General features: G+C 36.9%; 1 protein-coding gene across 11 annotated transcripts in view; it reads right to left on the reverse strand.

Annotated features, from left to right (window-relative positions):
* Nf1 (neurofibromin 1) overlaps positions 1–10,532 on the reverse strand; it is a 244,947-nt gene that overhangs the window by 38,000 nt on the left and 196,415 nt on the right. For all 11 annotated transcript variants that reach the window (XR_011373054.1, XM_070027269.1, XM_070027260.1 and 8 more), the window contains 6 exons: positions 9,192–9,624; positions 8,295–8,635; positions 5,852–6,054; positions 1,982–2,175; positions 1,009–1,149; positions 328–607 (listed from right to left, as the gene is read on the reverse strand). Coding sequence is in view for 10 of the 11 variants with exons in the window: in XM_070027269.1 (XP_069883370.1) it covers positions 328–607; positions 1,009–1,149; positions 1,982–2,175; positions 5,852–6,054; positions 8,295–8,635; positions 9,192–9,624 (1,592 nt within the window). In the remaining variant the exon portion in view is untranslated. The remainder of the gene's footprint in view (positions 1–327; positions 608–1,008; positions 1,150–1,981; positions 2,176–5,851; positions 6,055–8,294; positions 8,636–9,191; positions 9,625–10,532) is intronic.

Consider the following 10,532-nt stretch of genomic DNA (forward strand, 5'->3'; position numbering starts at 1 on the left):
ACAATCAAGTTCCCTAAACCAATCTCCAGACACAGCATGTTAATGCTCAGAGCTTTAGCTTCACTTAACCACAAATTAGTACTGAGAATGCAACACTATCAACTTATACCTAGTAGTTAGCTTATGTAATAACCACAAGAGTTTATATAATAAATACACAGAAAATGTTCAATATAGTTTCAATATGGAATACAAGTATTTTACTTTTTTATTCATCACAGCACCTTGGTGTGAAGGCATCATTGTAAACAAGAAATCCACAGCAGCCAGGTGATATAAATGGAGAAGGAAACTGATGAAATACAAATTCTTTTTCTGTTAACTTACCACTAAAATGAAGCTGTGAACAGGTACACAGAGAGTGAATGATGTTAATGACCAATCCATGTGTGGAAGCTCTAAGGGACAAAGGCCCTGTGGCTACTAAGAAAGTAACAACATGGAAGAGGTAGGGGAGATGAGCTGCCACATCAAGGGAATTGTTGAAGGACAGCATCAGCATGTAGCGGGCTAAAATAGCAATATCATCCCACATAAGATGCTGTTCTAAAGTTGGAGTTGGAGATAAGCACGTCTTGTCAATTATCTTACACATTCTTCCAATAACCTGTAAAAAAAAGATGAATTTTTAAAAAAATGGGACTAACAGTTTCATCATTAAAAAGCAGTTTAAGCTGAGCGCCAGTAATCCTAGTACCCAGGAGATCTGAGGATTGAAGCATGTTGGACAGGAACGTCCACGATACTCATCTACAAATAAGCAGCGAAAAGCTGAAAGTAGAGCTGTGGCCCAAATGGTAGAGTGCTAGCCCTAAGCAAAAAAGCCTATGCCCAAGTCCTGTGTTCAAGCCCCATTACCAGCACACACACACATACATATATGCACACAGGCACACAAAAGAGTTTAAAATAACTAATTATGAAACAAAACCCAAGCCCTCCTGAGGCAAACACAGATAAAGCAGATATATAGTGCTACAATAGAGATGGGGAAGAAAAAGTGATTACCTTACTTGAGACCAGCTTCACATTCCCAGAAGCCAGAGCTACAGCAGTATCTGCCATCACCTCAGCTTTTATTGACCCCAGGCCACCTGTAGCACTTGTTTTGATGAAACTATCTAGTACAACGTCAAGCAGATCTGTGATCTAGCAGAACAGGGAAAATAACTCATGTTTGCAAACATATTGCCAATTGATTTTTCACTCAAAGAGCAAGCCTAACCAACACGAAAATTCTTTTTTACCTAAGATTTCCAAAATATTATATTTTATTTAGGGACCTTTCAGTACATATACTTTATTATAAAATCCACGAGGAAGGATAAGGACATTCATTTGATTTCTTCACAATACCGATGTTCAAAATTTTAAGGGTACATATTTCTATCTTCATTCATTGGAGAGTATTTCTGTGCTCTTCTAAGATAGTAATGGATGACCAATTTAATTATTTTAAAATATAAGAAATGACATCATAGGGCTATAAAACTGAATTGAAGGTAAGATTAATTAAAGAATTCATGCCATTGTTTAAAGATACTGCCTCCTTAAGTAGTTTGAAGAAATAGTAAGTATGTATATTTCTTGTCAAGTCAAAAAAATTCATAGCCTATATTTTAAGAGTGGCAGTCTTATACTACAACTATAAATGAAAGCAGATGTCCCAAATAACATTAAGAAACTTGCATTCAAGTCCACATGATATAGAAACTGGAATACATTTTAAAGCACTGTTTACTAGCAATAACGTATCTTTACAAATAAGTTCTATATAATTTTCCATGAAGGAGAGTGCTAAAATAACTAGTTTTTCTCTGCCCTCTAAGATACGCATTAAACATTCACAATTTCCTATCAGTGAGGCTGGTGAGTGTTTTTACACGTTTTGAAGGAGGAAACTAGCGCTTAGAAGAGCAGTGCTTTTTATCTGGGAAGTATCAATGTAAGATACTGGATAAATAGCTGAGAAATTCAATACCTGCCCAAGGCTCCCCCATATTTTTGCTTGAATAGATGGGTACATCTGTTTCTCATTTATGGTCATTGTTATGAGTTTATCAAGAATAGCTGTAACTCTTTGTCGTTTGGCGTCATCATTATGCTTACAAAAACGAACAAGATTTGACAGCCATGGAGTCATATATTCCAAACAAAGGTGTTTCAATTCAATACCTGAAAAAGAATACTCGTTAGCATAGATGGTCAAGAAAAATCACATTGATAATACTTTAAAGAAATGGGGGGGGGCAGTGGAGGAGGCTGTAAAAAGCAAAGACCATTCCCTAGAATTAAGTCTGAGAAAAGAGAGACTTGGCAAATTTATTTTTGAAAGAGGTATATAAAGAGAATAAACCCTAAAGAAAGTAATTTTAAAAGACAGTAAGCTGATGGGCGCTGGTGGCTCACGCCTGTAATCCTAGCTACTCAGGAGGCTAAGATCTGAGGATCGTGGTACAAAGCCAGCCCAGGCAGGAAAGTCTGTGAAACTCTTATCTCCAATAAACTACCAGAAAACCAAAAGTGGCGCTGCGGCTCAAGTGGTAGAGTGCTAGCCTTGAGCTGAAAAGCTGAGGGACATCACTTAGGCCCAGATTTCAAGCCCCATGACTGACAAAAAAAAAAAAGAAAAAAGAAAAAAAAAAAGATAGTAAGCCATTTTTGAAAAGCTGCCTGATTTTTCTCCCCTTAATAATAGAAGTTTAGTAAAAGAAAAAAGTACTACCACAAAAATGAGACTGGTATTAATATACTGGCATACCACCTTGTCTCTCCTTAGCCTTTCAAAACTTTGGAGAGCCAATGTACACGTGTGTTGACACCAATTTAACAGCCCACCCAAAGAAGAATTAGAGTATGTATGTAGCACACCCTGTTCTTTCATTAAACTTTATATTGATTAAATCTGGAGTTCATTTATCCATCAAAGATTCCCCAAAAGCTGGGCACTGGTAGCTCATGCCATTAATCTTAACTACTCAGGAGTGTGAGATCTGAGGATTGCTGTTTGAAGCCAGTGGGGCAGGAAAGTCCTTAACTCCAATTAGCCACCAAAAAGACAGAAGTGGAGGTATGGCTCAAGTGGTACAGTGCAAGTTTTAAATGGAAAAAGCCAAGCAAGAGTACAAGACTCTGAGGTCAAGCCCCAGTACTGGCACACACACACAAAATTTTCTCTCTTACAGGTAACACACTATTTTAATTATTTCAATTTACATTTCCTTCATTTTACTAACAAAATCAAATTTTTTTATTGTGAAAATACTGTACAGAGGGGTTACAATTACATGGGCAAGATAATGAGTACATTTCTTATCAAGCATTGTAGCCTCCTCCTTTGTTTCCCCTTCCCATCCTCCCCCCACCCCCTAACAAAATAAAATCTTTTAAAGCACTATCTTTATATAATTCATCTTTTTTTAAAAAAAAGCTCCACTTTTTATACTCAATACTTAAATATCTTATGGTGTGGATGAAGATGAAGACCTAACTTAATACATCTCTTACTCTCATTACTTAAATGATTTAATCTTTCCCCACCAGTTTGTAGACTTCTTTACCTATTTGATAGTTGATTCTTCTTCTTCTTTTTTTTTTTTGGCAGAGCTTCGGACTGAGATTAGGGCCTTGTAGTTGCCAGGCAAGTGCTTTTCACTGAGCTATATCCTCCCAACCCCCTGATTGCTTATTCTTGAACATTAATATCTTAATTATCATACCATTATAATGTCTGGACATCTTTAATACCAAGTCTATTTTTTTCTTTCAGTATTATCTTAGCTATTCTTGTACTTTATACAAAACTTATAATCATATTGAGTTCTATTTCCACTGTCGATCATTTAATTGCATGGTTATTTTGATGGAACTGCGTTAAATTTGTAATCATCTAGAGGAATAATCTGGGGACAATTCATGCCAGAACGTAGTATGTGTTTTCACTCACTCAAATCTTTTCTTATGTTAATATTTATCAATAAAGCTTTGTATCTTTCCAGTTTTATCAGTGTTACACATTTTTTTCCTCAGGGTTTTGTCCCACATCTCTCACTTCACAAAATAAACTTGATAAATTGTAAAAACTTTCAATTACTTAACACAAAAAAATCAAGAAATACATCTAAATGTATAAAAATATTGTATGTGCAACTGAGGGAAAGAGAGGGAAAAATGTCAAGAACTAAGCTGGGAGATGAACATTTATATTGCTATGGAATATGAAGATGAATAAATAAAAATGTGAAATTCATGAGATTTCTTTTTAGCAGCCAAACACATTTATTAGTCTTTTTTCTTTGTTTTCCAGGAACCCAAAAATATTTTGTAGTTATAATGTAAATCTGAGTTGCATATAATATAGTCATATCTTTCCAAAATAAAAATAAAAAATTAAAAAAAACAAAAATAAGCTGTTATAAAAGCCCCCCAAGCCCTTCCAAAAACTCTTATATATGCATTAAATCATCTTTCAGTTTTAATGAAATGGCAATGACTTAAATCCTTATTACTCAACCTGGCACAATCCAATCAAACACCACCCTTTAGGTTTTGTTTTGATACATAGATATTTTTTTGAAATCCAGCATGAGAAATACAGTACCAGCTATGTGAAAAAATACACAGAAAATGCAACTTTTCAGCTTATTTGTACATTAGTACAGTTTAACAATTTTTTCTAGGTGAACCAGTGATTTTAAGTACCACTATACTAAAAAAAAGTTAAGACATAGAAAAGGGGGGCCCAGCCTGCCATGAAAATGCATTTCTAGTTTCTGTGTCCATGAAAAACCAATAATATGAGGAGCAGAAATTCATGAGGACTGACTATGGATTGTGTGTCACTCTCCATGTCCAAAAAAATCACAGCTCAGCTGGGCACCAGTAGCTCATGCTTGTAATCCTAGCTACTCAGGAGGCTGAGATCTCAGAATTGAGTTTGAAGCCAGTGCTGGCAGGAAAAGTCCATGAGATTCTTAGTAACACCAATTAACTACTAAAAAGCTAAAAATGGAGCTGTAGCTCAAGTAGCAAGATGTGAGAAAAGCTCAGGGATGTATCTAAGCCCTGAGTTCAAGCTCTAAGACTAGCACCAAAAAAAAAAAAAAAAAAAAAAAAGAAAGGAAGAAAGGGAGAGAGGGAAGAAGGGAGGGAAGGAAGAAGGGAAGGAGGAGGGAGGGGAGGAAGGGGAGGAAGGGGAGGAAGGGAAGGAAGGAAGGAAGGAAGGAAGGAAGGAAGGAAGGAAGGAAGGAAGGAAGGAAGGAAGGAAGGAAGGAAGGAAGGAAGGGAAGGAAGGAAGGAAGGAAGGGAAGGAAGGAAGGAAGGAAGGAAGGAAGGAAGGAAGGAAGGAAGGAAGGAAGGAAGGAAGGAAGGAAGGGAAGGAGGGAAGAAGGAGGGAGGAAGGGAGGGAGGGAGGGAGGGAGGGAGGGAGGGAAGGAGGGAAGAAGGAAGGAAGGATCACAGCTCAAAGTCAGCTCCAGAGAAGATAAACACTGTTTCTCATTACATACATAGTTACATGGAGTTTTCTGCTAAATGAAAAATGCCCAAGCTCATTAAACTGAAATAGTGAAGAAAATACTTTACAGTGGGGTCCAGAAACATGTAAGATGCCAAAAATCCTTCTAACCTTGTTTTTATTGCCATAATATTAGTGGATTTCCCAATGTATCCTAACCAGGAATTTCCTTTAGAATTCCTCCAGTTACAGGGTATCATAGATGAAAAATTGCAAAACATATTTTAAAAATGAAAAACATAGGTCAGAGACTTCCTAATAAATTGTAAAACAAAAAATTTTCTATGAATTTTCTTAGAACCATTGTTAGTATTAAAGAAAATTACTGTTACTTACTAGATTTGCTAAATCCAGAAATACACTCTTCCAAAAATTCTAAGGTGAGGTGTGGCTCATTAGCCGCCAACGTCTTACTAATGGAGACAATAAAGAGGGTGTTGTTGGCAGGGATGCATAAGCCTGATGTCTCTAGTAACTGGCCCTCGATTTTTAAATTAAAGGTACAGGTTAAGGCACACAGAAGATTATAGGCAGCTGACCTAGGAGGAAACACAAATGAAGTTGTTTTAAAACTTGTTTCTCTTTGTAATTATAAACATTTTTCATAGCATAAAACTGTGGTTCTAATACCAAGTACAACCGATTAATTTTAATTTTATTGTCTATTAAAAAATAAGATGGGAGGTAAATCTGAAATAATCCAAGAGAGATTCTTGACACAATAGCAGAAAAGCACTGTGAGGTTCCTGAGACAGGTGGCTATAGGCCTCCCTAGGAAGACATTTTACTGGAACAAAAGGTATGAACAGTGTATGTTCTTAACGTAGATTCATTAGAAAATATGTTTTTAGTGAAGCCAAAGCCCATACAGGGCTTCCTCTTCACTATATCCAGCTAAAATGAAAATCATGAGAAGAGAAATGAGGCCTCTCAGTAAATTAAAGTATTAGGATCCATAAAGTCAATACCCATACTTCCTATGTGCCCTACAAACTGGAAGTCAAAACTAAAATTAACAAAACAAATTACCCTACTTTTCCTTATATGACCTCATTCTTTCGTACACAATCATCAACCCAAAAAAACCCAAAAGCCTGTTAATGTTAGGTTCTAATATAACAAAAACTTCACTTTTGAATATCTAAAAATGTACTTAAGCTACTTAGGATAGGAGACAATTAAAAAAAGATCAAGACAATTCTTAAATTCTCTTTTGCCCTCCATGCAGTAAAAGTAAAGAGTGACAGTTCAGTAAGTTCTCAGTTTTCTGTACCTCTCCAATTTTTTTCATACTGATATACTTATGTAACAACTATATAAGGGGAAAAAAACTCATGAAAATTTAAGTTTGCCTAAAAGGCTTCTTCTCTAGGATGACATGTGTCAGTGAAAAAAAAACCAACACCAAAAAACAAAAAAAAAAAAAAAACAAGCTGCCAGCTTGTTTTATTTAACTAGAAAAGAGTATAAATTCATTCAAGTTAATAATTCTAAGAAGGTTATTAGCATTCTTTAATCAGAAACTTTAAGGATTAGGCATGGTAGTATATACAACTGTAATTCTACCTTTTGGGAGGCTGAGGCAAGAGATTATTAGTCTGAGCGACATAACAAGCCCTTGTTTCAAAAAAAAAAGTACTCACTAGACACTATGTTGAAAATGAACTATACAACTTATGCATAGGGACAGGAAGGAAAAACTGGGAGAGGGTGAGGGAAGGGGTGACACTGTCCAAAAACTTGTACTAATTACCTGGCTTACATAACTGCAATCCCTTTGTACATCACCTTTATAATAACAATAAAAAATTAAATTAAAAAATATGAAATGTTATGAGTGCTGGATATAATAAAAAAATTCAGATTGTGTGTGTGTGTGTATGGTTGCATATGTGAACTAGTCCTGGGCAATGTCCCCGAGCTTTTTTGCACAAGCTTTTTTTAACCACTTGAGATACAGCTCTACTTTACAGCTTTTTGGTAGTTAATTAAAAATAAGCATCTAATGGTCTTTCCTTCCTGGGCTGGCTTTGAACCATAATCTCTCAGATCTCAGCCTCCTGAGTAGCTAGGATTACAGGCTATGAGCCATTAGTGCCTGGCTGGGTTTTCAAACTAGGGATTTCAACGTCTAACAGTAAAAATCATGATGGTTTCAAAGTACTTGTGACAAATAATTATCTTAACTTGAAAAGGAGAGGAAGGAAAATGGAAAGTAGAATACAAAAGAGGGAGGGGGGAAAGGGAAGGAGAATAACACTATGTACTAAGCACAAGCTATTTGCTAGGTACTATAGTAAACTATCACACATACTATGGATCAAACCTTTGTAGGTAGATCAGTAAGGCACTGATACTTGTATTTTACATTTGGTCTTCCTTTGTCAAAAAATGAGAGCATGATTTGACTTCTACAAAACATAATGGTGTTGTATTTTTAAACATGGGAAACTTAATTAGAGGACTTGGAGGAAAACAATGTAGGAATAGACTTTTTTTTTTTTTAAAGTTATTTTCTTTAAAAAAAAATCTGTTGTCTACTTTAGATGAAAGTTTCCTGGAGAAAGAACACATACTGGTTTAGAGTGAATCACCTTATTCAGAATTCCACAGTTCATGTGAATACCCCACAACTTGATGAGGTCATTCTGGTTAACCAACATAGCATACCGAAGAAATTAAAGTATTAAAAGAGGCCGTCTTGAAGGCTGATTGAGTGGTCTCATTTTAAACATATTAAACCCTGAATAAAGTTGAAGTGAATTTTACAGCAGCCTACCTTAAACTAGGGTCTGAACTACCTAAATTAAGTAATGCAATATTGAGTAGTGTCCCAGGCACATCTTTTGGTCGAATCTTGGTGTGCTGGGGGATGGAGTCAGGCTGCGACAGTTCCCAGCGGGTCCGGATGTGAATGATAGACTGGACGATGGCATCACACTCCTGGTGCATGAAGGTGAGTGGTGTGCCCTGGTTTGCAATGGTTAAGGTGAACTGGTTCTCATCCACTAGGCAGATTTCTTCAATTTCTGAGGCATAATAGATATCATTTAGAAAGACTGACTGTCCCAAGACTTTTGTTCTCTCTGCTGAGGTTACTTGAACAGCGGTAGAACCAACCTGGAAAGTGGTGGTAAGGGGTGGAATGGAGAAGAATTAAAATTCCATTATGTAGAATTCTAAGAGGCTTCAAAACCCAATCAACCAACCACCCTACTCCACACTCTGTGTTTGCCATTTAAGGAGTTATTATTATGTATTCAAATGGCTTCAATAATTTTTGTGACAAATGATCTAAAAAGAAACTTAAAACATCAAAAATTTTTAATTATGCTTTTAAGAGAGGCCAAAAATCCTACAGATCAGAACTGATTATATTCTGCAGATTTACCCTCCTTACTCTGCAAAAATTTTGTATGGATCAGAAAAAACCCTTACTTGATAATTTCAACTCTCCACACATTCCTACCAGAGCAATGACAGTCTACCAAACTCTGCCCTCACTATAACCCAACCTAGGATGTTATCCACTCCTTCTGCTCAACCTCAAAAGAGATCTTCCCACATCTGTATTTGTCATATGATCAATAAACTATATGAGGAAACATAGGACGGCTAGGATATAAGGTGGGTAGAAAGGTAACGGACCATTCATAAAACACAGACTGAAACTTACCTTAATAGAAACTTTGGTGTCTTTGTGAGCTAGCTTGAGAGCATTGTGGAATACCTTCAGGTCTTCTTCCAAGGCTAAGGTGGCAGCAGGTAGTTTCTGTTGTTCATGCTCTATGTGCTCAGCTAGTTTCCCAGGACAGTCTATGAAAATGAGTCTTTTGCTGCCTTTGAGACCAGTCAGCAGCCGTTCGTGATACTTGGTATATTCTCTGACCCAGGAGTTACAGTTATAGATATAGACAGCAGAGACATTGTCATACGCAAAGCCAGGAAAAACCACAAACCACTTTGACAGAAAGTCTGTTTTAAAGCGATTGCTAGGCCCAGTATGGGTAAGGTCAACTACAATTTCATATGGCTTTGCATAGTATGGCTTTAAAGTCAGCAAGACATGGTATATCAGCAAATCACCATTGATCTGGCCAGTTTTGAACCTAAGGAAGATGATTAAAAAAAAAAGATTGTTAACCAAGTTCTGACTAAATATATAGAATATAAATATATTTCTGATTCCTTCCTTCCTTCTTTCTATTTCTTTTTTTGTTGGTCATGGGACCGGAACTCTGGGCCTGGGTGCTATCTCTCAGCTCTTTAGCTGAAGGCTAGCAGTCTACCACTTGAGCCACAGCGCCACTTCCAGCTTTTTCTGTTTACGTGATGCTGAGGAATTGAACCCAGGGCCTCATGCATGCAAGGCAAGCACTCTATCACTGAGCTAACTTCCCATCCGCTCTGATCTGTTTTCTAGACAGTACAATATAATACAATTATTAAATTCTGAATTCATGTCTTATTTCAGTGTTCTCCAGACATTGAAAAATAAGGTTACAGGAAAAAAAGAGAACAATCTCCAAATCTCCTATTTAAAAAATTTGAGCAAGCTGGCCAGTGGCTCATGCCTGTAATCCTAGCTACTGAGGAGGCTGAGATCTGAGGATCTCAGTTCAAAGCCAGCCGGAGCAGGCAAGTCCATGAGACTCTTATGTCCAATTAACTGCCAGAAAACCAGTAATGGTGCTGGCTCAAGTGGTAGAGTGCTTGCTTTGAGCTGAAGAGCTGAGGAACAGCGCCTAGGCCCAGAGTTCAAGCCCCAGGAATGACTAAATAAATAAATAAGTACATAAAATAAAAAAATTTAAGGAAGCAAAAAAATAAATAAATTGCCCCTCAATCAAGGGAAGAGTAAGACAGCCAGTACTGCTGGATGAACCCATCTGGGCCCACCAAGCTTTTCATGTAAACAATTTGGGTGGGAATGACCCACCTTGAATGAAATGGAATAGACTAGACAATCCATTTACCCTACCCTGGCCAGAGACTGCTTCAGCAATGAACATATTAC

This window comes from Dipodomys merriami, unplaced genomic scaffold (assembly GCF_024711535.1).
Source record: "Dipodomys merriami isolate MVZ:Mamm:240054 unplaced genomic scaffold, mDipMer1.0.p SCAF_19, whole genome shotgun sequence".
Classification (NCBI taxonomy): domain Eukaryota; kingdom Metazoa; phylum Chordata; class Mammalia; order Rodentia; family Heteromyidae; genus Dipodomys; species Dipodomys merriami.